This window comes from Pollachius pollachius (genome assembly GCF_949987615.1).
Source record: "Pollachius pollachius genome assembly, chromosome: 6".
NCBI classification, from domain to species: domain Eukaryota; kingdom Metazoa; phylum Chordata; class Actinopteri; order Gadiformes; family Gadidae; genus Pollachius; species Pollachius pollachius.
The window spans coordinates 13,028,889-13,056,356 of NC_136939.1; the positions used below are offsets into that span (position 1 = coordinate 13,028,889).

The window sequence follows — 27,468 nt, forward strand, 5'->3', positions numbered from 1 at the left end:
TCACTCAACCTTCTGCACTGGAGCAAGGACCTGGGGCAGACGTACGCCTCCTCTGGCCCTCTCGATGGGCATCAGTTCCAGGCCCCGGGCACCTGTGTTTACCTCCCTTCCTCTTCTACCACCACCACCACCACCACCACCTCCACCAGCACCACAGCAACACCCACGATGCCCCCGATGGACGGACTTGGTGAGCGGGGGAAACCTGGCTAAGCACGCGGGGGAACTCTTCCTTCACCAATGAAAGGCTTCAAACTCGCCTGGTAAGGCTGCTGTCCTGTCCTGTTCGGCGTGTAGCAGGGTCATCTCACACACACAAACACACGCACACACACACACACACACACACACAGTATTGTACATTTATTATGCGCGCATGGATGCACGTGCCACGCACACACACACAAACACACACAGGGGCTAAACCCACCCCCCACTCCATCCGTCCATGCCATCTGTTCCCCCCTCCCCCCGACACCCCTCCATCACCATTCATCTCTCCATGTCCAGGCCTGAAGACAAACCCCCCAACCCGGTTGACAACCTAAGCATGATTTTATTTCCCTGTCTGTTTTGCCTAGCTTAGCAACCCGTCCCCCAAATGCACGCATGCAGATCTTTTTTTTTGTTGTTCTACTTTTCACTGCATTACCACTTCTTACAACAAGATGTCCATGACTAGTCCATATTCAGTGACTCTAGCATGGCGTTGGCACATTGGGGTGGACATGTGCGCTAAACCTGCTGGCATTACATGTATGAGCTGGGTGAGTGGCTAGGGTTTTAGGCTAATGTGTTATGTTATAGCCTTTAAAGCTATACTACCTAACTTGTCAACTAGCATCTTCAAGCTTTGTTTTGTTTTGTGCCACCAAAGGTTAGTTAAGGTTAGGTCGTCTAGACTAGGTGAAGTTTAGCTAGACTAGGTGAAGTCAGGCTAGGCTAGGCCAGTTTATGATAGGTTGCGTAAGGTTTACAATCAAAGCTCTTGTTTGCTGCTGAACGTGATATTTCTATTTTCCACCACGTGTTCTGTCACCTCCACGCAAAATGAACCTGCTTGAGTTGTAAGAACCCAATTCTTCATGTGGAAACACATATAATGAATTTACATGATAATTATCTGGAAACCTTCCCTTTACATGACTGTTAAGCTAATTCACCTTTAGTAATGGCACAAGCTCAAGCAAATGTAATCCAATGAGCTAAAGTAGCTACTACACTTAAACCATAATTTACAAAAAAAAAGACATAGACACAGACTTAATTGTGGAGCAAAGTTCCTTCATTAGGCCAAAGAGGATAAACATGATAGAATCAAGTCGGATCACAGTATAATGAGGGAAATAAGCACGGAAGTAAGCAAGGGTCAAACATCAAGATAGATGTCATATCTGGCAACTCCCCCTGGAGACAACATTAAAACCTTGGGTGTGTAACCCCATATCCGGCTGAGGTGGCAAAAAGAATCTGGTAACATAAGCCTAGAATGTGTGTGTGTGTGTCAGTTTGTGAGTTTGTATGCGCCTGCATGCTTGTGTATATGCATGTCTGTGTGTGTGTTTATGTGTGTGCGTGTGTGTGTAGTTGTGTTTGTGTGCGTGCGCCTGCATGTGTGTGTGTGAGGCTGTATGTGTGCTTGTGTGTGTGTCTGTGTGTGTAGTTGTGTTTTTGTGTGTGTGCGCTTGCATGTGTGTCTGTGTCTGTGTGTGTGTAGTTGTGTTTGTGTGTGTGTGTGTGTGTGTGTGTGTGTGTGCGCCTGCATGTGTGTCTGTGTTTGTGCCACGTGCAGGCTCAAGCGTGTGTATGTTTGTGTGGGTGCGCGCGCACGGAAAGCAGGGCTGAGGACAAGTGCAGCGCTGCTCTCTCATTAAGGGAGCGTCCGCCGGGGCAGCTGCTTCTCGTGACACCTCGGCTGCTCCCCAAGCAGCAGACTGCGGAAGGAGCAGAGCTCAGGACAATGTGCACATTAAGAGCAATGTCCAGTGGGCTTACATCCCCACTGGCCCAGGCAGGAGACAATGAGGTAACATTAAAGTAGCCACTCCGAATAACATAAGTGCCTATGAGGGGGGGTTTCGTTTAATCAGACACTTTGAGAAATAATTCCAGAAAACTGATGCACACTCAAGGTTTAACAGGGAAAAGAGAGTTGAGAAGCAGCACAGATTTACACGACGGTACAAAAAACAGGGTTTGCAGCAAAATATCCTGTTTCTGTTTCTAATTTTTTTTGGTGATCTTGTTAAAAAAACGATAGTTTCACGTTGCAGTATACTGTGAAAAGAGGACAGTTTTCCTTGTTACTATTACTGTTGTAATACATTATCAATATGTCATTAATCATTGTTTCGGAAGAAATATAGTCTTCTGAAATAACGTGAGGGTTAGGATGCAATTATGATTATGATTATGAATGCAATATATAATATGTAATATGCATATATTTTTATCTCCAACATGGCGTGAGATCTATCTGCAGCCTCGTTGTAAGCCCTTCAATCTGATGCACTCCGTTTAATTCTCCCGCTGCCCTGCGAGCCTATTGACGAGGGAGCACAACCACCTCACAGCCTCCTCATCTCTGCTGGTGGTGCATTCCTCACCCCATTGGCTGCATCCCAGAGAGCTTAGCAGTGAGGCGGGCCCCAATTGGTTGATGTCCTGGCTCGGGAGGCAGTGATTGGCTGCCATCGTCTCAGACCACATCATTAGGAGTGTTTCCCTGTGGGATGTAAAGGGAGGGAGGGGGAAGGTAGAATTTAGGTGAATCTGGGTTATTCAACGGAATGAGAGCCTTTCGTGCGTGTGTGTGTGTGTGTGTGCGTGGGCGTGTGTGTGTGTGCGTGTGTGTGTGTGTGTGTGTGTGTGTGTGTGTGTGTGTGTGTTTGTAAGACCTAAGGCATAGTATAGAAAAGATGAAAGGATAACAGTATGGAAAATAAGTGAGACTTACTTGTGTGCTTTTGCCATCAAACCTGTGTCTGTGTGCAAAAATGAAAAGACGCAATCTATTCGATTCTAAGGTCACCAAGAGGTCAACCTCGCTCTCTCTATTACTGTCTCTTTCTGTCTCTCTCTTTCTTTCTCCCGCTCCCGTATTCTTTCACATTATCTCTCTCTTTCTCTCACTCATGTTCTTTCTCTCATATTCTCTCTTTCTCTCGTTGTCTCTCTCTCAATTATCTCTCTCATATTCTATCTCTCTGTCTCTGAAGACAATCTCCCTGGCAGTGAGTATCCAGATTTAGGACAAACCAGCACAGCTCCCACTGGTTGTAGTGGAAAATCGACAACAGGACCACTCTGGTCTATGTCCTCAGGTGGTTAGTCCAAAAGATGGAGCCTTGCATTATCCAGGACCTCTCAGGTCCTCCTCCTCTTCTATGTGCTTATCCTTTATTACCTTTCCCTCTCAGAGACCATTGATCAATGGAGAGTGCCTCGCTATTTTTAGTCACCATCAATACGCCCACAAAAAACGAAAAAAACGTGTAATGAAGATCAAAAGGGAGATATATATATATATATATATATATATGGTGGCGATTATGTATATCTAATGATATATATATAATATATCTATCTTATGTAAATAACCTTTCGATCTAAGGAATATCTCTCTCTCTCTTACAATATATATATATATTTTTGACAGATATTGATGAGATATTGACAGTAGTAAAGCGTGTGTGTGTGTGTGTGTGTGTGTGTCTGTGTGTGTGTGTGTGTGTGTGTGTGTGTGTGTGAGTTTAAGGGGGTGTGGCACAGACCATGGTGTGATGGTGAGGGTTAACTGACGTCTACAGCCTCCATTCATAAAGGCAATGAATATGTAATGAGGGGGGAGTGGCCAGACCAACCCCTCCTCTCCCCTTTCTCTCTCTATCTCACACATATATAATCCCTCTCATCTCTCTCTCTCTCTCTCCCTCTCTCTCTCTCTCTCTCTCTCTCTCTCTCTCCTTTTCTCTCTGATACACATGTACATTCTCTGTATCTTTCTATCTCTCCTCTCCTTTTCTCTCTGTAACACATACATTCTCATTCTCTCTCTCTCTGTGTCTCAAGCCGAGTACACAAAAAAAGCAGCATCCATCCTCACGGTTGTGTTTGGCTCTGGCAACCAATCGCAGTGATGGAGATGGATGGAGGGCAAGGGAGAGAGAGAGAGAGAGCTTTGCTGCAGCCGCTAGAATCCACACATGCGAATCACTCTGCTGCTAGAGAGAGAGAGAGAGAGAGAGAGAGACAGACGGACTGATAGGGAGAGGTAGAGAGAGAAGGAAAGGGAGACAGACAGGGAGAGGTAGCGTGGAGAGACGGAGAGAAGGATCGCAGCTAAAGGAGAACAACAAGAGGGCGGGAAGGGGGGGGGCTCATGCTCGCGATCTTCACGTCGGGACTCTAAGGAATTATTTTTGAAACGAGGGGGGGTTGGCCGTGCCTCCTCCTCCTTCTCGCCTCCCCCCCCCCCCCCCCCCCCACACACCCACCCTCCACCTCCTCCTCATCCCTCCTCCTCCTCCTCCTCCTCCCAGTCCCACTCCTCCACCTCCCCTCGCTCTTCCTGCTCTCCATCAGTGGGGAATGGGTGGATGCATGGAGCAGGCTGAGACTGAGGCTGAGGCTCCAGTGCTCCATGGCTGCCAGGTTGGTACCCAGCGTCGTATGACATGCATGCTCTCCATCTCTCTCGCCACGCCGGCACGGACGTGCTCTGCGTGTGTGTGTGTGTGTGTGTGTGTGTGTGTGTGTGTGTTTGGGTGTGTATCTGTGTGTTATATTTTCCTAATGAAATTGGGTTTTGGCAACAGTTGAGTGTGTGTGTCTGTGTGTGTGTGTGTGTTTGGGGAGGTGGGTGGGATAGGTATAGCATTTGGAGGATGGGGTGTCACCTTGCACCATTTTGGTCCCCAACCCCCCATCACCCACACCATCATCACTACCGTTCCTACATTCCTTCACCATCAGACGCGCTCTGATTAGCGTTAGCATTAGCATCCGGCTAGCTTCATCCGACAGCAGCGTGAGCGCTAGGTATGCGCTAACCACGTCCATGCAGCCCCTCTAGTGGCTGCGTTGGTTTGTGTTGTGACACTTGGAATGACACGTTGGATGTCTTTGATCCATTAGACGGTCCACTTCCTTTTGTTGGGCTTGCACATTTTCCAAACATACGTCGTCCTGTGAGTGTGTGTGTGTGTTGCTGTTTTTTTGCGACCTTCTCTGCAACAAAAAAAATAACACACCAGTGCATAGCAGGAAGCGTGACAGCGTCATGGCTTTGATGTAATGAACGTGACAGGGCATGTGGTGAAGCATCGCTTATGGCTAACTGGCGGGGGATGTACGGCCACATCGGTCATTCTTTGGCTCTCCAGATATAGCGATGCACTGCTTTTGTTATGTCACGTTTGACCTTTGACTGAAGGGTGCATGCGTTGTGGGGGGAGGGAAGGGTAAGCATAGGAATAAATGTCTCCGGTCATGATGGCCCAGATAAATGGTGAGGCCCTCTGATTGGTCGATGGTCGATGCTTAGGGGCATGGAGGACCCTGGTTGGCCCCTGCTCTGCAGGGTGTGTTTGATGTTGCTTTTGGGTGAGTGGGTTTGGTCACTGGACACCACTGCCAAAGGGATTTCTCAGGCTTGATCACATCTTACGTGGTCAGCTGTTTTGTAGGCAGTCAACGTAACGCCTTGATCTTGGTCTTGTTATGAAATGTGTGGAGTACGTCTCAATGTAGAGATATGAGGATTCAATCAGAAGATTCATTATCCCAAGGGTGAAACAACAGTGATGGCAGAGCAGTCATGAGTGATTCATCGAAATAGATTCATTTGTATTTGTGTTTCAATTGTTTACAAAATGGGTAGACATTGTGAGTAGACTGATGTGTTAAGGAACAATGTGATGCATGGGACTTATTGCCATGACTGAAGGAACTCCATGTCTTTAACAAATTTTGTTTGCATCGCTGTATACACAAAAACATTAGACACTCCAAATAAATAATTTACAAATGCAATGAAATGTGATAGGTGCCCAAACTTCAACGGAATCATGAAGGACATAAAAGTGATGTGATGCTAAAAGTAATCTAGTGCACTTCAACCCATATTCTCCCGGTCTTCGTTGGATTTAAAATTAGCGGCCGGTCCAGAATCCTAATTTCATCCCAAGGGAATCTCTGAATAGCTTTTTGTTCTGTATCTGTTCTTTGAGTGGTTGAAAGTGGAGAGAAATCTAGGATCACCTCAATCTATTATCATAGAGACTCACCACGAAAGACTGCATTCGATAGCAGGAATAAGTCTTCCATTACTCCCAGTCAAAAGGTTTGACGACCTGCGTCTGAATTCACTGGAAGTCGCTTTGGATACTTTGCAAGTGTCTTAGAATTTGACTATTTGTTGTTGAAAGTCTGTTGACACATTGTGACTAACAACACCTTGGGCTTTCTGTGTACAAACTTTGTCGCACAACAACCACAACAGCGGTTCTCTATCCCCCACCCACAGCACCGCCAGTAACTCCAACCGGAGCACGCCTGCATGCTCGCCTGTCCTGCGGAAACGCTCCCGCTCCTCCACCCCCCAGCTCAGCCCCGACAACGAGAGCTACACCATGGTGGAGAAGGGCTCGCTAGACCCGGCCCCCGACCGGTCTCCCACCACCCCCGAGCCCGCGGCCCAGAACCACCACCAGCAGCCGCCGCTGCAGCAGCAGCAGCAGCAGCAGCAGCACCAGCAGCAGCAGCAGCACCAGCAGCAGCAGCGGGTCTACTCCCAGCCTGCCCATCTCACCACCAACACCACCAGCTCCCGAAGTGGGGGCAAGAACACCAAGGTGAGCAGGCATATAAAGGTACACACGCTTGCATGTGCGCACACACACACACACACACACACACACACACACACACACACACACAGACACACACACACAAGGAAGACATACTGCAACCCAAACGGTTGTAAACCCTGAAACATTCTAAATGCTACATACCTTCAATTACACATGTCTAGATCTTAGCTACTCCTCCAATATTCTGAACCCCAAAAATGCCGCACAAAGATATTTTAGCCGTTGCTTGGGATCACGCAAGTGAGACGAGGCAAGGTTGCTCTGTGATAGCCCTTTGCTGTCACAGGGGACAGACTTTACTGCTACTCTGCTTTCATTTTTCTCCTGTTTTAGTATCGCTGTTGTGTGCAACACTGAGTTTGATAAACGTAGGGGAAAAGAGTTCACCTGAGGTTACAATGTTATCGGCTTGAGTTTGGAGCGATGAAATATGATTGCACTCGAGTGTAGAACTGCAAAGTGTTTATACCGAGTACACTAGTGTCCTCAATAATCATTGCTTTACGCTGCTGTGTACAATAAAACACACCAGAATTTCTTTGCAGGGCAATCAAATGTCGACTATCAAGGTCAATGATCTCAAATATTTCAAATGTATCAGATATTTGGCTGATATATGGGAATCACACATATTACATATATTCTAATAACAAACCACAAAACTCAACATCAAATTCTTAACCTTCCAATCTTTATGTATTCTGCTGGAACATAACTGATTTCTTGTCATGACGTTCTCATTGTCATATCACCATCGTCAACCATTCCACGCTTTGACACTTTTGGTCTTAACCCACACGGGTTTGCTTTAAGATGGCTCTTATCGTTGGGCACCGTAACCAGAGGACCTGATGCTTTCAGTCAGTCCATGCTCGTGTCAAAATGTGTCCGGAGCACACTCTGTAACTTTCTCCTGTCCTTTTTTTACTGTCATTTCTCTCTCTCTCCTCATGCATGCAATAGTCCCACAAGCGGCACACTAAAGTAAGCATCACTCTCTTATGTTTGTTTTCTTTGTGTTTTTATTTCAAACATGTTTTGCCTGGACATGCCTATTGAACATGTGATAAGGCGATCCTACAATTACCAGCTGATTTCAATGAAGTCTGTTGTTTACATTGGAAAACCACAAAACGCACACACAGACACACACACACACAGACACACACGCCCATACACAACCAAATGAAATAACCTTACGAGGAGACTTCTAAGCATAACAAAGACTCAAATCATAGCTGAACATAGCTCAAATTAGACCAGAGAGATGCTTAGTGACACAAGTGAGCCCGGAGGGAAGTCGCACTAAGAAGGACACGAGTAAGGAGATGTGGTGCTTGGTTCCCCTCTCATCACCATCGTTTTCGGTTCCTCTCAACCATGCACCCTCATCTGCATGACCACTGTTTGTCTCTTTGCATGTGGATGACCTCAGGGTGAAAGGCTAAGCCTCATTAAAGTAAGCACTCTACCACTTTCATATTTTTATTTTTTATTCAATTGTATTTCTTGTATTGTACTTTTTGCATCTCCCCCATCCCCATCCATTTCCTCTTCCTCTCCCACTGTTTAGCTTTCACCTCCACTCCTAACCCTGCTGTCTGTGACCTTTAACCTTTGACCTATGACCCTCAACCCCCACCCCCCAGGCTCATCCTGTTCCATGCGCTTCAGTGGTCAGCCAGGCCTTCCCCTTGCTCTACTAGAGCTCTAAAATATTTGTTATGATGACAATGGCCCTTGCTTTCGCCTCGTGTGACCTCTATGTTGTGCTATATATAGTAAGATATATACAATTCTATTTATTGATTCCTTTAATAACGGGGAATCAATAGGTTGGAATAGTATGAATTGGGTTATCTCTCTCTCTCTCTCTCTCTCTCTCTCTCTTACAATAACTCAACAATTCTTAGTTGCTTAGAAGCGGCCTTTCACGTGTTGAATTTGTCAGGTAATATAATTGTTATAAGAGGCATAAGACATTATCAAATTATCCTTAAAGGCTAATTGTTCTTGACAAACCCACCCGAGAGATTGATACACCAGCATTAAAACACAGGATTACAATGACCGACCGTGTCATGGTGTTGGGCACTCTGACTGCATAGTGTGCCTCTCTGAGGTAACACTGCCACTTACTGGCCGAAATGATACGCTATAATATGTACATATACAAACAATCTTTACAGCGAACCTTTCCCGTAATCCAACTGATCTTGATAAATTCCCTTACATTGTTTGTGTGTTCCTCCTATAAAACCGTTAATCTTTCTAATCATTGACCTTCCTATTTTTCCTCCTGTTTGTCATCTTTCTGCACTCCTCTGACGACCGTTTCATTGTGGCCAACAGAAAAGCCAGAGCTGGTATAATGTAAGTTCAATACCTGCTTTCCTACTTTCCCTATGCACCCACTTCTCTGTACCCCTCATGGTGTCAGCGTCCAAACGACTCATCCCCAAATAACTTTCTTTCTGTGCTCCCTCAACATTTGCATTTATGCGAGGACAAAAGACAACACATCACGTTCAGTCTGCAGGATTGGATGATGTTGCAATTGATGACTACGACTTAATTCTCATGCATTCGTCTCAGTGCATCAAAATTAAGTCAGGAAATCAAGTAAGACTGAGCACTGAAGTTTTTTTCGGAAAAACAATATTACCTTTCAGCATTGGCATATTTGTTTCCTAGCATTCTTCTAGGACAGGAAAAACATGGCAGTTGTGTGCCTATGTTTACTTTTTTGCAAGTTTGTCTATTTGTTAGTTCAGTATTGCATGGATGTGGGTTTTTTGTGCATGTGGTGTAATTTACATTGGAGAAACATAGACAAAGCACACAAATAAACACATGAAGGAGCTTAATCTTTAGTATCTAATCTGTAGGAGGCAGCCCATGAAGGAAGGATGTATATTTTTCTCTGTCAATCACTTGACAGCGATACTGAGCTCTTAACCCAGTATGATATCCAAGCTGCACAATTTGATTATCGACATCCACAATATATTTTGAAAAGGTAAACAGTTCTGTTCTGTGCTGTTGCTGCCATTCCTATTACCTAATTATTTATCAAAACTGAGTTTGATACTTTCTTGAGATGTTCCGTGAGAAAGATAGCATTTGGGAAACAAAAAGAAACATTTATGGAGGAGTTGTGCCAAAAAGTTGGATTTCCTCTCCCCCTTTGTGTCTTTGTTACGGAATCGGCTTCATCCCACACATATAGCCCTGGCCCTGAACCCGACCCCGAACCCAACTCTGAGTCAAACAGCTCAACAAAGGCAGGGAAAGGTCCGCCAGTGGGGGGAGGAGGAGGAGGTGGAGGAGAAGACTTAATAGTGGGGAGTTGTGGGAGCCGAAATTGAGAAGGAAGGAGGAGGAGGATGAGGAAGTGTGTGTGTGTGTGTGTGTGTGTGTGTGTGTGTGTGTAAAGAGAAGGACAGATTGATTGTCCATGGCAATGCTACCTTGTTTACACCAGTAGCTTCCTTTAACACACACATACACACAAAGAGATACACACTCTCTCTCTCTCTCTCTCTCTCTCTCTCTCTCTCTCTCTCTCTCTCTTACTCACTCACTCACTCACTCACTCCCTCTCTCTCCCTCGCTTCCTTGCTCCCTCTCACATGGAAAAATCAAGGGGAAGAAGAAATGGCTGAAAAAAAACAGAAATGTCATATAAAAATAGTGGGACTGAAAACATGCACTGGCACGTCTGAGCAACACACACACACACACACACACACACACACACACACACACACACACACACACCCACACACACACACAAACACAAACACAAACACACACACACACACACACACACACACCCAAACACAAACACACACACACATTTGAACTGAAGTGAACCTTCCTCTGCCCCTCCTCCTTCTGCCCCTCCTCCTTCTCATTCTCCCTCTACCCACAATAACACAGCGACTCCTCCTACTCCTCTCCTCTCCTGGAGAAATGTTTTCAAACAGTCCAGTGCATGTTGTGGGGCAGTGAACAACTCTGGATCGATTTTCTGAACATGCAGTGGGGGAGAAACGTCCAGTTGTCCTGGATTATAGGGGCTGATGGTGTGATAGTTTGATCTGGGAAGCTTCTTGTCCAGGAATTGTTTGGAATATTGGAACACCTTGGATTGCAGGATGAAATAAGGGTGTTAAAAGGACTTGTTTTCCATGTAATGTGATGAGTGGCCAGAAGTAAGAGAGGGAGAGAGAGAATTAGTGAGACTTGCTCCATTTTTGCAATGCTTTGTGTTTTGATTGCATGACTTTGTATTTGTAAAGTATGCATTGTTTTTGTTTTATGTGGATTAAGATTATTTTGCCATGACTGTTACTACTCTTGCTATATAAATATATATATATATATATATATATATATATATATATATATATATATATATATATATATATATATATATATATGCATATATACATGATAAACAATCAAATTTAGATCATCACTGCATATTCTTCATAGTTCTCTCCCAAGAGCTTAAAAGTTAGACTTTTGGGTTCAATTATAGTGTTTTCAGCAGTGGAGAGTTAGGAGTTACAGAGACGAGTGTAGCACAGCATTCAGGACTGTAAACAATGAGGCTGGATGGTCCAGTGAGTGAGACTCTGTCTGACCTGGACGTGAGCTGGAAGGGTCCCGGTGTAGGGTCAGACCTGCAGCCTCTGGACTGCTGGAATGATCCCTGGCAGAGCTTGGACTGGGAGTCAGAGCGGGTACCGGCTGTAAGTCTTTCCGGGAGGGAAGCTCTAAAATGTTTTTAAAACTTATTTTTGGTTGTGTGTGAGAAGATTAACATGAACTTCCAAGTTTAAAAAGTAAACCAGGGTGGATAGATTGAGTCAACCATATTGGTCTTACAGTCTTTGCAAAAACATGTAATGACTTTTTGTTTGTTATGTAAATGTTACTAGACATGAAGTTGCCTATAAGTAAACATGGGTGTAACACTGCAATATTGAGTTCAGGCTACATAGGAGTTGCAAACATACATGTTAGATGTAAAGAATGAGAGCAGAAAAGGTACAGAGAGTTCCAGAAAGGTTGGAGATCAATCAACTAATTTAGGTCCTGGAGTTCCACATTATGGCATCAGTGTGTTTGCTTGCCCTCTCTTGTTCATAACCTTGACTTTGAGAAAATCTCAATCATTGTTGTGTCTTTCTGCAGGTATTGAGTCCCACCTACAAGCAACGCAATGAAGACTTCAGAAAGCTCTTCAAATCACTACCGGACACTGAGCGACTCATTGTGGGTGAGTTTGATCCAGACCCTCTCCCCGGGAGTATGAATGTTTGTGGTCAAGACGATTAAAGTCTGTATGGTTTTCGACCAAATCAAAGTTGCTTCGTTAGTTTCCATTCCAGACTGAATGTCTATGATTCACTCTGAATGGTGTAATTCATTTTGTTGACCTTTGACCTCCACCAGACTACTCCTGCGCTCTGCAGAGAGATATCCTCCTGCAGGGCCGTCTCTACCTCTCTGAGAACTGGATCTGCTTCTACAGCAACATCTTCCGATGGGAAACCCTGGTACGCACTGTTCATCTGATACTCTATGTCATTCCTCTGTATACAGCTAGAGATGCACTCCATGTTCAGACACTAAAACAGATTTGCCTCACCCAATCAATACCCATGAGTCATCTTACTTTATTGTATCCATTAAGAAACGTTTTGAAAGAGAATGAGTATCAACATAATCAAATTTTGACAGATTTAGAAAAACTGGGAAGCTTTTCTGAGTCATCATCTTGGACTAAGTATTGATTGTATGTTGCATCTGATATGTGGATGGAATACAGAGGTTGCATTTTCTCATAACATGCAACAATTTAGTTGAGTTATGAGCAGAGTTATAGTTAATGGTTCATGATTGAACGGTAAATCATTTGAAAGCTGTGACGATGTTTCTCTTGCTTTCAGCTGATGGTTCGCCTGAAGGACATTTGCACCATGACCAAGGAGAAGACGGCTCGGCTCATTCCCAATGCCATCCAGCTGTGCACCGACAATGAGAAGGTGAACAGAAGGTCTTGGCGTGGGTTTGATTGGTCAATGCAAATGGAAATAAAAGGGGACGTGAAAGGGCTCTGTCTAAAATGCATAATTTAATTCTGTATTAGGTAACGTAGGAGGGGAAAATATGAGCTTCGTAATGTAAAGGTACATTCTAAACAGGAAGTGAATTCAGATGGCTCGGTGTATGTGTTGGCAGGATAGTCTAGCAGTTTAGAGTGTTTGACTCCCAGATGTAGGGTTCTGTGTTCAAACCCCAATGTCTAAAGTTGACCTGCAGGAATCCTAGAGCAAGGTGCCCCATCTATACCCATACCAAACCTTTTCTTCTATCCTCAAACTCAGCCCATTGACTTTTCTTAAGCTTAGTCAATAAGACCTAACGGTGGCCATTTCATCTTCCAGCACTTTTTCACGTCCTTTGGGGCGAGGGACCGCACCTACATGATGATGTTCCGGCTCTGGCAGAACGCTCTCCTGGAGAAGGTAAGGATCCTGGGCTCCGTATTAAGGAACTTCTCGTCAAGTCAGGCCAATGCATTTCTTTCTCTTGCCCTTAATCCCTGTTACAGTCCAAACCGGTCCTCACAGGCCTACATTCCCTCCCTCACCCTAAGCCCTATAAAGTATGCTTCTGTTCGCTCTGCCTTCTGTGATATTGTGATCGCTCCTCCTTGTGAAACCCTCTCTCTGTCCCCTCTCCCCCATGCTCATCAGCCCCTGTGCCCCAAAGAGTTGTGGCATTTTGTCCATCAGTGCTATGGCAGTGAACTGGGGCTGACCAGCGATGACGAGGACTACGTCCCCCCCGATGATGACTTCAACACCATGGGGTGAGTTTACCCCCCAGGAAAGAACAATGACAACGGACATATCGATGCTGAATTGATGGGAATTGTTGCAAAAGTCAAATTTATCTTTATTTAGGCCTGGCATTTAGAGAAAGCTCAAATATATCGGATTGCGGAAGTCGCAAATATATCGGAAGTCCCCAGAAACAAAGCCAGCTTCCAAAATAGTTGTGGAGACCTGTAATAATTTAGAGCGCTGAAAGAAATATGAATCTCCGCCAGAGACTTTTATTGTCGATTACCTAGATAGTCTCCAAGCAGAAGAGCAAACACAAACATTGTGTTGCCATGCATACATGATAACACACATTAAACTGATACAGGCATGCCCTTATCGTTTTCAACTCATACCTACCAAACACAGAACCCCTGCTTTCCGTCTTACTGCTACAGACATGTGTTGTGTTGTGGAGGGCTCTGTGTCCGTTCGCCTGCTTGCATTTCCCAACGCCGTTCTGACCACCCAACACCCCCCCCCGATTGGCCCTGTGGCGACTGGACTAATCGGACTGCTTGTTGATCGCCGCTGCACCGCGTTGGGAAAAGCAAAGGCCTGTGTGTCCGTTCAGTGTTGGTAAGCTGGTAACCTTGACCTACAGCTGCTGTCCGTCTCCCTGGTGCAGGTACTGCGAGGAGCTCCCGGCCGAGGACAGCAGCGAGCACCACCCGGACGCCTGCAACACCCCGGCCAAGACCCCCCCTGACATAGGCCCAGGAACCCTCCTGCTCCCTCAGGAGGCCTACATCGGTGTGGACCACGACCGGCCTGGACTGGAAGCCCTTCTGCCTGTGAGAAGACAGGAATTATTATGAATATTACTATAAGTAGTAATGGAAGTAATAGCAGTAATAGTAGGAGCAGTTACAGTAGTAGCAGTAGCAGTAGCGGTAGCAGTAGGAGGAGTTGCAGAAGAAGCAGTAGCAGTAGAACTAGCAGCAGTAGCAGTAGTAGCAGCAGCAGTAGCAGTAGTAGCAGCAGCAGTAGCAGCAACAGTAGCAGTAGTAGTAGCAGCAGCAGTAGCAGTAGTAGTAGCAGCAGCAGTAGTAGCAGTAGCAGCAGCAGTAGCAGTAGTAGCAGCAGCAGCAATAGTAACAGTAGCAGTAGCAAAGTAGAAGCAGCTGCCCTAGCAGTAGCAGCAGTAGTGGTAGCATCTGCACTAGCGGTAGCAGTAGACGTAGCAGTAGCAGTAGTAGTAGTAACAGCAGCAGTAGCAATAGTAGTAGTAGTAGCCGCAGTAGCAGTAGTAGTAGTAGCTGCAGCAGCAGTAGCAGTAGTAGTAGTAGTAGCCGCAGTAGCAGTAGTAGTAGTAGCCGCAGTAACAGCAGCAGTAGCAGTAGTAGTAGTAGTAGAAGCAGTAGCAGTAGTAGAAGTAGCCGCAGTAGCAGTAGCAGTAGTAGTAGTAGAAGCAGTAGCAGTAGCAGTAATAGTAGTAGTAGAAGCAGTAGCAGTAGCAGTAGTAGTAGTAGCCGCAGTAGCAGTAGCAGTAGTAGAAGCAGTAGCAGTAGCAGTAGTAGTAGTATTAGAAGCAGTAGCAGTAGTAGCAGCAGCAGTAGTAATAGGAAGTATGAGTGCCATTATAGACAGTGGTATTATTAGTAAGTAATTATCTAATTTCCTGTACATTGCAGTTGTCTTCCACAACGCAGACAATATAGTGTAGAAATGACTTAAAACAACCCAAATGAAGCCTGGAATTTATATGTGGTTGGACAGTTTCAATCCTATGCTTAGCACCATTTTTGAGAGTTGTACATTTTACTTCCTATGCGTGTATGCATTTAGGTTTAGTTGGATATTTACTCCGAGAGTGTAGAGGCCCAACAACCCAATACGTCCTAAATCAAACGCCCCTGAGAAATTGTATGTACCTGCAGGATCCTTGTCAATTCCTGGTATTCATGGGTCTTCATGGTTGAACGCACTTATCTTAAGTCTCTTTGGATAAAACCGTCGGCTAAATATATGTAACGGAATTGAATGTAGAGCACTCCGTTTCTGATCCTAACCCTTAGTGGCCACTTGATGTCACCTCATGTAATCCTCAATGCAGGAATAGGCTGTGTCCCAAACGGCCAAGGTGCTGCCTATTCAGGGAGCAGAGAGGCATCAAGTTTCCGACGACAAGAAAAACTATTCCAAACACAGCCCAGAGTTTGTGTTCAGATATAAGTCACATTGACTTTTAGACTATAACTACAACAAATAATAATTCTAATCAGAGAAAAATAAAGCAATTAGTCAGAATGAGGTGGTAGTAGTAGTATACCGTCTACAGTCGGCAACCGTCTGTAGTTTGGCGACAGCATAATGCTGTGACGCATGGCTGCCTTAAAAGTCCTCTTGTTGCCTTATCGAGAACGAGGACGTTAATGACGTTGCCTTATTTTAAAGGCAACGTCATTAAAAAACATTGCCTAGACAGCAAGGCAGCAGGAAGCTCCGGCCGTAGGAGCTTAATCACACATGAGATGTATCATGTTTCCTTATTTTGTTTTGAAAAAATAACGAATCAAATGTTTGAACACTCCAACCATCTCTGTCCATTCTCCGGGATCGGGGCCACACGGTCTACCGCTCAGTTTTCAGTGTGTTCGTCGTTTGCCCGTTAGATAGCATCACTAACCAAACTGCCCTCCACCGGCCCACAGGACGAGCTGCCCCTGGGCTTGGTCGAAGAGGACCCCCCCACGCCTCTCCGCGAGGGAGAGGTCCCGCCCCCTCCTCTGCTGGCCGAAGAGCAGGCGGACCAAAAGGACGTAGGTCACAGCCCGGCGCCCTCGCTCGACCTCGACGAGCACGAGGAGCTGCCCACCGAGCTCAGCGACTCCTCAGAGACCCACGACGAAGGTGTGGAACACACACACACACACACACACACACGCGCAGTTATATACACTGTTATATACAACGGACACCCATTGACATACACTTAACACTCAAACGTTTGCATACACTTAACGCAACATGCATTTAACCCATTTACATACACTCCACAGCAAGCTTGCTTACATTAAACCCACACGCGAACACCTACATACATTTACATACACTAAACAAACACACACACACACGCAACATTCGTTAAACACACATACACATTCACACACTCACTCTCATGCACACTCACTGTCGTGCACACACAAGCATGCACATATTCTCGCACACGCAGCGTGTGCAAGAACACAAACACACGCAAGGCTACATACCTCACACACACACACACACACACACACACACATGCAGCACATACACACATACACACACACACTCACACTACCACTCATACAGCCAAATGTGTTGCTGTTCCTCCAACGTGGTACTTGTGATCCTGCCCCAGGCGAAGTGAAGGCCTTCCAGGAGGGCCTGCGGGGGCGGCAGTACATCAACGAGGTGTACAAGTTCAGCGTGGACAAGATGTTCAGTGTCCTCTTCACTGAGTCCCCCTTCATGAGGGGCTTCCTGGAGCAGCGCCGCTTCTCAGGTGAGCATCACACGTGGAAGGTCCCTTACACCCTAACCCCAACACCGGGGCCTTAATGGCGCGTCTCCACCGGCGGGTGCGGTTCGGTATGCAAAGGTTAGGCACGGTTCGTGTTTCCACCGCCAAAAGTGGGCTGGGTCCAGACTGAGCCTGGATGAGCCGTACTCATCACCAGTACTCCTCTATTGGGGTACTGAGACCTCTTAAAGGGAGCCAACAAGTTCGAGCTACATGCGCCGTCTGTTGATTGGTTGACAGGAACGCCATTTCCTTGCGACAGGGGAAAAATAACAAACAAACACAGTATCCGCAAAAACGGCAAAAGCTTAATTTATTGAAGAAAATGAGGCGCAAAAGTTTGACGTCCTTCTTGGCAACCTTTCTCTTTGTTCATTGTGTAGCATTCTGCTTTTTCCTTGGATTTATTAGCAGGCTACACTGTGTCGGGCTGCTATGAGGTCACGATGCCTATGCATCGCTCTGCACACTGGCCCAACCATTGGTCATCTGAAACGTTTGGGAGACTCGGACGAGTTCAGGAACATATCTTTTCTGTGTGTTCAGCTGTGTTGGAAGATTTTGGAACCGCGCGGACGGTGTCTGCTCCGATTCCGCATGAAAAATCGGAGAGCGTTGGCCTCTGAGGATCTGGGGCTCTGATTGAATCAGTGTGGTGTGTGGTAGGGGCGGACTAGGGCCACGAGACTAGCGCCACCCAATGTTAAGGAGACTTATTGCATCTTGCGCAAGTGCAAAACGTACACGCTACTGTGTAGTCGGCAGTAGTCTTCGCCGTGTGTTTCAATGCAACTTTTCTGACGAACGGGTCAGAAGATCGAAACGGAGGGGTCAGATAAAGGCAGTTGGCTGAGTTTGGGCAGTGTGTAGGCCCCTTTAGATTCCGTCCCCGATGGACGTGGTCAAAACCAGGGGAGGAAATTCATCACATGTTGACTGACTGAAGATGGTCCAATCAAAAGTCTGAACCCGAAACGCACTTTGAATATATTTGCATAAAGTTAACATTGAAATTATATCTTCTATGCATCTTTTTCCAAACCCTTTTCTGCATCCGGCAAGCCCCCCCAACACAAATGTGAAATGTCCCATAATGCTTTGGGCCACACATTATCACATGCTATACAAAGTCAATGGGAGGTGTGGTCAATCGTGTGAAGTTGGCTCTGGGTGGGGCCAGGTCTACAGCAGTGAACATTTCCAATGTTTTCCCATGGATTTGTATCTGGATATGGATTTATAGCGGGGTATTTCAAAGGGCGTACCAGCCAAAGTTTAGTACAATAAAATCTGTTGTTGGAAAGTAATGCGCCAGTCATTTATGTCACGAATAAATCAAAAGTCCCCAGTTTCCCTCAGGCATTTTGACCCCCAGCTCAGACTTTGCATTCCTCCTCCAGACGGATGAGGAGTATTTTTTGGTTAACTTCGCATTTTCTCAGACCTATTAAGGCGGATATTTCTGGTAACCAGGACAACTCGCTTGCACTCTCTATTGATCACGCTTGGTGGTCCCAAAGAGGGCGATTGAGCTGCACAAAGAATGTTTATATCACCTCACAGATTATATCTCTTCTTGCCAAGAATTCATATCAGAAAATCATGCAGAACGTCTGTGGTACATTTCAGTTGCATTTCCGTTGGCAGAAGAAACGCTGTAAAATAAATATTATGGTGGCCTTTGAAAGAAGAGTTGTATCACATTTCCCCCGGTTTTTGTGAATCCAGTGCTAAGCCTAAAGTATTTACCGACAAGTATGAATCTGCTGTCTTGCATTCAGCTACACTTATCGATTTAACCTCAGGTTGGTTCTCAGCAGTTTTCTGGGCTCAGTGTCACATTGAATGAAACATTTTTCTCCTCCATAAAAAAAACCTCCATCAGCCGAAAATTCCAGAAAGTATCTATTCTGATACTGATAGACGTTATTCCCGTGGTATCAGCTCAACATGTGACAGCAGTAGCAGTATGTTTAACGCTTGTGTCCTGTCCTCCAGACGTGGTGTATCGTCCCTGGACTACAGAGCTGGAGGCCGATCAGACCAGAGAGCTCACGTACAACGTGTCCCTGAGCAACCCCCTGACGCCCAAGACAGCCGCTGTCTCAGAGACACAGGTGAGGGCGCCCTCTCCTGGTCATTTACAGATAACACTGTTCAAAAATGGCATTTATTTAAAGGGGTGATATCATGTTCGACTTTTCCATTGCCTGTTATATGACGTATGTATACATGTTTTAGGTCTGCTAAGCTAGAAATATCTAAGTCCAAGCCAGGGGGAATATTCGCACCCTAACAAAAGCATGATATGGGATCACTTATCTTCACACATACGCATGTCATTTTAACATGTGCCATCTGACTAAATCAAAATTGTAAAACATTGAAATGATATGATATTTTTTAAGCCTTAGACTGTCCCTAGAAATCGCCAATCCCAGATAAGAGTCCCCTCCTTCCAGGGATGGTTAAGGGTGCAACAGATGCCGAATGTACAGTCCCTGCTGATTGAGCCATGGTTGTTGTTGTTATTGTTGTCAGACTCTGTACAAAGCCAGCCAGGAGAGGGAGTGCTATATCGTGGATGCGGAGGTTGTGACCCACCATGTGCCCTACCACGACTACTTCTACACCCTCAACCGCTACGTCCTCACTAGGGTGGCCAAGCACAAATGTCGGCTGAGGTATGTCATACGTTACTCTCTTCTTCTTTCTTTCTTTCTTTCTTTCTTTCTTTCTTTCTTTCTTTCTTTCTTTCTTTCTTTCTTTCTTTCTTTCTTTCTTTCTTTCTTTCGATATGTGCACTGTCTTTCTTCTTTGTTTCAATGAAGTTGATTGGTGCCAAGGATTCATGAATTGCTCTGGTTTGTATTCAATGTAAAATAGAGTACTAAGCTGTGTGTGTGTGTGTGTGTGTGTGTGTGTGTGTGTGTGTGTGTGTGTGTGTGTGTGTGTGTGTGTGTGTGTGTGTGTCTGCGTGCGTGCATGTGTGTGTGTGTGTGTGTGTGTGTGTGTGTGTGTGTGTGTGTGTGTGTGTGTGTGTGTGTGTGTGTGTGCCGCTATGTGTTTGCATGTCCCTCTGTGTGCGTGGGCCTTGCAGGGTGTCAACAGAGATCCGCTACAGGAAGCAGCCGTGGGGGCTGGTGAAAGGCTTCATCGAGAGGAGCTCCTGGAGTGGCCTGGACGAATACTTCAGACACTTAGGTGAGGATTCTGAGTTCATTAGTCTTCAATGAGGAAGCACACACAGTGCACTGCGCCTGTGAGTTTGCTGCCACCTAGTGGTTAAAACATGTCATGGAATACATAGACAAGCAAAGCTGTTCCTTTGATAGGACAAAAGAAGTCGATAGTTACAGGCATTTTTTCAGGCATAAAAATTATGAAAATGAAAAAAGGCTGAAACCAATGATCTATATTAACGTATGTAATATATTATAGTTGCACTAAATAATACTAATAACGATTTATTTTTGATGTATCTCCTTCCATCATCTGGGAAAAACCCAAGCTGCTTAACAGCAGGTTAATACATTCAAACAGCTGCAAAATAGCTAAATTATATGCGTCCCTGATAAAAATGTATTTTTGAGGCCTGTTATTAAAGAGGTCGGTGTCTGGGGAGCCCTTGAGTGATCCTACAATATGAGAGATAACTCTCACACACCTTCCTCCAGCTACTCTTCAAGGCTCTTCACTCATACTAATGAATAGAGGAGGATTTAAGGATTTTAATTTCAAATGATACTGATCCAGCCTTAGAGGGCAAGACCAGGGAGTTGTTGTGGAGACGTCCGGGGACCCAGTAAGACTATTGGTCAAATTCATGACCTTTTCTTTTGGTCTTTTATCTATTGTTCCACCTAGAGCTGCTTAAATCTGTACTCTTAGTGCAACCATTGTGTTTAGCACTGCTGAATGGGACAGTTTGTCCCTATGGGAGGATTTTCTTTCTCTAAATGGATATTCCTTAATTAATGGGAAAAAAAACACAACATACAAACAAAATTCAAACGTAAGATAATTCTCTCGTTTTATGTATCTATTTGAATCTGCCAATAACAATTGTTAACCACACCCACCCACCCACACACACACACACACACACACACACACACACACACACACACACACACACACCCACGCACGCCCGCTGCAGAGCTGGCGCTGGCCAAGGCGGAGGAGGCGCTGTCGGAGCCTCTCCGGCGGTCGCTGCGTTCCAAGCCGGTGAGGACGGGCGCGGTGCGGCGCAGGAAGAGGCCGCCGCTGGCCGTGCTCCTCCTGACCCCGGGCCTGGCCCACGAGGCCCTGAGGACCGGCGCCCGGCCCGAGGACGAGGACGAGGAGGAGGACGAGGAGGAGGAGGAGGAGGAGGAGGACGGCCTGGCGGAGCAGGGCATCCGGCGCATTAAGCACGTGGCAGGTGAGTGTGTTTTGGGAATTATGGTGTTTGTTTGTGTGTGTGTGTTGTGTGTGTATGTGTTTGTTTGTGTGTGGGGGTGCGTGTGTGTGTGTGTGAGTGTGTATGTTTGTGCATTCGTGTATGTGTGTGTGTGTCTGTATCTGTGTGTGTGTGTGTATGTGTGTGCGCATCTGTATGTGTGTCTGGGTGTCTGTGTGTGTGTCTGTGTGTGTGTGCGTGTGCGTGTCTGTGTCTGGTTGTCTGTGTATGTGTGTGTGTGTGTCCGTGTCTGTATCTGTGTCTGGTTGTCTGTGTATGTGTGTGTGTGTGTGTCCGTGTCTGTATCTGTGTCTGGTTGTCTGTGTATGTGTGTGTGTGTCCGTGTGTGTGTGTGTCCGTGTCTGTATCTGTGTCTGGTTGTCTGTGTATGTTAGTGTGTGTGTGTGTGTGTGTGTGTCCGTGTCTGTATGCGTGTCTGGGTGTCTGTATGCTCGGTGTGGGATGTGGTCCCTGTTGATGGTGTTGTGGCCCTGGTCCCCAGGCTCCACGCAGACCAGGCAGGTCCCGGACCGTGTGCCCGGGGGCGGGGCTGGAGGAGGGGGGGGGGGGGGGCCTGGCGCTCCATGGCGTCTCTAAGATGCTGCTCCTCATCAGCTATGTGTGAGTGGCCCTTCCTCCAACACACTGTTAGTGACTCTAGGAATCCAGAGGATAAGATTAATATATTTCCGTTGAGTGAATGAAAAGACGCAAAATTATACCCCTTCTGTTTAATTATGTGCACCATTGTATGGCAGCTTTTATGTCTCCTTGCCATTTTAAATAACAAATTTAACATACAGTGTCTTATCATGTACAGTAAAATAAATAAACTCTTAAATGATATTATATCTAATAGCCTACTTGCGTGTCACAGGAATATGCACATGTGTAAAGGCTACTGGCATGTATAGTATAGTTAGTAGGAATGTTTGAAACTTTATATACTGAAGACTGATGAGGCAGAGAAGCTTCTTCTGCCTTTGATTAACCTCTAAACCCGCCTGCATTATCTCCTCTTCCTCCTTGTCATGCTTCTCTCTGTCGCACTGCACAGGATTTGTCTAAGGTAGGCGGTGTGACAATTCTTTAAAATAGTGGACAAACGTTTTTTTGATAAACTAGTCGCTCATTTTTTGTCAAATTTATTTTGTGAATGAAATATGCTGAATCTCTCTCTCTCTCTTTCTCTCTCTCTCTCGCTCTCTCTCTCTCTCTCTCCCTCTCTCTCTTTCTCTCTCTCTCTCCCTGCTGCTGTCTCTCTCTCTCTCTCCCTACTGCTCCCTCTCTCTCTCTCTCTCTCTCTCTCTCTCGCTCTCCCTGCTGCTGTCTCTCTCTCTCCCTGCTGCTGTCTCTCTCTCTCTACCTCTTTCCCTCTCTCTCTCTCTCTCTCTCTCTCTCTCTCTCTCTCTCTCTCTCTCTCTCTCTCCCTGCTGCTGTCTCTCTGTGTCTCCCGTCCAGCTTGGTATTGCTGGTGTTCCTGAACATGATGTTGTTCTACAAGCTGTGGGGGCTGGAGTACACCGCACAGAGCCTCACCTCCTGGCGCGATCTGCAACCACAGGAGAGGTAAACACAACCCACACACAGTTCACACATGTCACCCACAAACACTCACACACTCACACACAACCCACTCACACACACACACACACACACACACACACACACACACACACACACACACACACACACACACACACACACACACACACACACACACACACACACACAAAAACAACATACGCTTGGCTTTCCCCTAGTGGTTGTGGCTGTTTGTTAAACATTAGGGTTAGGGTTTCACAATGATGAAAGAAAAAATCTTAACATTGTGAAAGGGATGGAATGTTTACATTTCTACTCAAAAAACACTGGGAGGGTTTCAACAAATGAATGAATCAAATCTGTGTGTGTTTATCGGAATATGCCCTAGGCTTAATACTGCTGTACTGTACTTATACAGTACAGAAGAGCAGTGTAGCACAGTACAACGTAGGACAGTATACTGCAGTGTGTTTCAATATAGTGCAGTACAAACCAGTACAGCATACTGTAGTACAGTCCAGAAGATAGCCCTTGTTTGTGTCTGCAGCAAACCTCCCCAGACCAACCTTGAGTGGACGCAACTGTTGGAGTCCCAGCAGCGTTACCATGACGACGAGCTCCAGAAATGGAAGGAGATCCTGGAGTCGTCTGTGTTGCTGCTGTACGAGGTGAGAAGGAGGGTCTGACGGCCGACTTTAAAATCACTGTCTTACTGAGTCCGTTTGATGCGCTACGATGACTCGGCTAGCAGTTTCAGGAGTTCCTTGGGCCTAGCACCAGGCAAGGTTTGCCTAAGAAGCGTAGCAAACATTGCAGTCTGGACCCAGGTTTGGGTAACATTTCAAAGTCAAGATAATATAAGATAAGACAAAACTTTATTGATCACCTGGTGGGGAGATTTGGGTGTGTACAGCAGCAGATCTGAAAGACAGATGAAAATAGAGACACCAAGTAAACTTTCCTACAAAGCTTGACTACAGTTACTAAGGGTAAAACTGAGAAAAAAAGCCTTTAATGTGTTTTAACTGGCCTGCCAATTGGGTTATAGGTAAATAAGAGATATTGCCCTAAATAACACAGAACAAGTCCTGGTAGGTAGGTCAAAACTTTTTTACTAGATAAGAAAGATAAAACAAAAAGGACACACTATAACTTTCGATTGTACGTAATGAAGTGTCCAAAGAAGGTTAATTACAAAAAGTATTTTTTAACCAAATTGTTTGTAAAGTCAACAAAAGTGAAACCACGGGCAGGGCATGATATCCCATAATGCTGTGTGACGCATATGTACAGGACCCGATGGCTGGTATCCGGTATTGGCTGGTCTTAATGGTAGACTACGCTAAGCTTCAAAGTTAGAGCATAAAGTCTCCTGCACCTAAGTACAGCAGACATTTTGGTGGAAGTTATAATTTAAAAGGGATTTGGTTGTAATCAAGTACGCCTGTCGCAGGAGAGTACAGTGATTAATGTTACCATGGCGACTGGAGGGGTGGCGCCGGCTGGTGGTCATTTGATCTCACATCCGTCTGTACTCCAGAAAGAGAGCGAAGGAGATAGAGGGAGAGAGAGAGAGAGAGAGAGAGAGAGAGAGAGAGAGAGAATGCCAGACAGAAGTGATATAGATTACTGGGAGTATCTATCCCAACTTAATCATGATGTGAGGGATAAATGCCTTTCTCCCCTGCCCCTTCCCCTCCCTCTTTAACCCTACTCCACCTTGTGTGTACACATTGTCCTTCCTTTTTCATTATTTCTGTTTACACTGTTGAGGAAACCCGAAACTCAAGCATCCTGTTGCCATTAGTGACTGCTGCTCGTTTCTCTATTAACGTATACATTACAATCCAGGAATAAACCACTAAAAAGGCCCTGTTATTGGAAAATAATGTACTATGTGGATGATGCTAAGGCCAAGGCAAAGCCAAAGTTGTTTAACACTGCCGAAGTACATTATGTTCAGATAACGGAACAGCCCATCGTGGTTAATTCCACACACAACACAGGCACCAATGATGATTAGATGTTAGTTACGTTCATCAATAACGTTATGTTCTTTCGACTTAATCACCTGAATTAAAAAAATCTTTGACCATTTTTTGCTGCGTTACCAAGGAAACACCTGGCCGATAGTTGTGTATGACCGTTGTTTTAAACGTTGGATCTGTAGCACGTTGATTCAGAACTGTTAAAAGGCAGAAGTGTCCCGTTGTGGGAAAAACATTGCACTCCCTTGAAACGTTATTGACCAATCAGGATCGAGTATTCAACAATGTGGTGGTATGATGTCCATGCATCTTGAAACCTTCCAACCTCTATCCTAGATGAAGAGCTCCCTGCTCCACCTCCAGAACGACGACGGTGGGTCCACGGAGAGCCAGAGGGCCGAGGAGCAGGGGGGGGCTCCGGGCCCCTCGGTGCCACAGGTGTGAAGCCCCCATCGCAGAGCGCCCCCCAGAAGGGCCCAATCGCAATATCTCAAAACGAACACACGCCCACACACGCACGCAGGCACGCACACACACACACACACACACACACACACACACACACACACACACACACACGCGCGCACATGCACACGCACACACACGCACACAATCCACTCAGCCCTCCGCTGATCACTCCACCCATTGCACCGTCACCATGAGATGCTGCATGCCTCTGCACCACCGGCATCTCACGGGCTGAAAGAGGGAGCAGGTAGCTGCAGCGTTCGTCTTTGTCGCACAACTTCCTGTCTTCAGGTTTATTTGGAGGAGGAGGGGTGGGGGCAGGGGGAAGAGGAGTCGGGGTGTTGGGGACGTTTTTTCAGCACACGCAGCATCCAAGATGGCGTTTGACTGGGAAGCATGCAATACACGTCATCTTCACAGCTGTTGGTTTCACCGGAACAAAACGAAAGAGGCAGAACTTTTCCCCACAAGCTCTGGCTATTATACTGCAGTTGTATTACTAGTAATGCTAGTATTCCCTCAACCACATACAACAGGACTTTTCACTCTGCCGTCAGACTGCATTACGTCAAGCTGATCATCCGTGGAGCGGAACGCAGTGACGACAAAGGCAGTAACCATAAGTGTGTGTCTGTGCGTGTGCTTGTGCGTGTGGGGGCATGCATGTAAGTGTGCGTCTGTGCACGTGTGTGTATGTGCGTGTGTATGTATGCCTGTAAGTGTATGTTTGTGTGTGCGTGTGTATGCCTGTGGGTGCAATCGTGTTTGTGTCGGTGTGTGTATATGGGGGGGGGGGGGGGGGGTTTGTGTCTGTGAGTACACATGCTCCTAAGCGTGAATGCATTAGCACCCGTACATGATCATCTTATATTTAATGGAATTTTTAAAAAGAAGTGACTGGCAGTCAGGGCTACTTTTTATATATTTAGGCAATCTAGAGCTGGTCTCCCTGGTAGCCTATGCCAGACTTGTTGCGTTTCTATGTCGTCTGTCATGTTTTTTATATACCAAACAAACTACAACAACCAAACACAAACACAAAATAGTCAATTCTGTGGATCAAGCTTTGTTTTTGTCAAGACAATAGACTGGTGAGGGAGGATTTGAAGCGGTAAGAATGTATCAGGCTTAGAAATCAACTTTTCAAATGTGTAGCCCAGAAAAAATGATTTTCCCCCCTCTTTGTGCCCTGGCCAACATAAATTATTGTTCCTGTATTTTTATTATTTAATTATCAAAAACATTTAAGTATTTTACTGGCGTTTAAAGTAAATACCTATGCTTTTCTACCATGATTTGCATGTGATTACAACTTTATTGTGGGAATGGTCAAATAAATCCAATGGTAGCTGCTACGTCTGGATGCTAAAAAAACAGCATCTCTTGTCAGAAGTGTTGCATCGTGAGCCAGTGGAACTTGTCAAGGAATGTATTATCCCTTTATCTGTAGGGGTCGGAGAGAAAACTTCACACCTACATAACATATGTTTTGTGTTGATATTCTGTTTGACATGTTTTCTGTTATGTATCAGAACAAGGAGTGGCTGACAATAGGTTATTTTTCTAACTTTTCCAACTCTAGTTGATCTTACATTTTGAAACCCCTCTGCAGTCTCCTAGTAACCGTTGCTAAGCAGAAACCGCTTTCGGAGTATGAGAATCACACTTCAGCAGCCTGGATTTGATCGTTTTCACTGAATTCTCTTTTTCTATCATTCGTTTTTGTACTTTGTTGCCCAAAAATATT

General features: G+C 45.6%; 1 protein-coding gene across 1 annotated transcript; it reads left to right on the forward strand.

The window, feature by feature from the left end:
* Positions 1–240: 240 nt before the first annotated feature.
* LOC307076606 (protein Aster-B-like) lies at positions 241–25,943 on the forward strand (the record flags this gene model as incomplete). Its single annotated transcript, XM_079737658.1, is given in 22 exon segments — positions 241–263; positions 6,527–6,854; positions 7,836–7,856; positions 9,225–9,245; positions 12,078–12,162; positions 12,339–12,442; positions 12,836–12,931; positions 13,334–13,414; positions 13,646–13,761; positions 14,403–14,568; positions 16,429–16,627; positions 17,118–17,261; positions 19,278–19,396; positions 19,821–19,963; positions 20,380–20,483; positions 21,439–21,702; positions 22,223–22,278; positions 22,280–22,341; positions 22,778–22,789; positions 23,182–23,289; positions 23,813–23,933; positions 25,590–25,943. Coding segments are annotated over 22 exon segments (2,481 nt in total). The 3' UTR covers positions 25,698–25,943.
* Between the last annotated feature and the right edge of the window lie 1,525 nt (positions 25,944–27,468).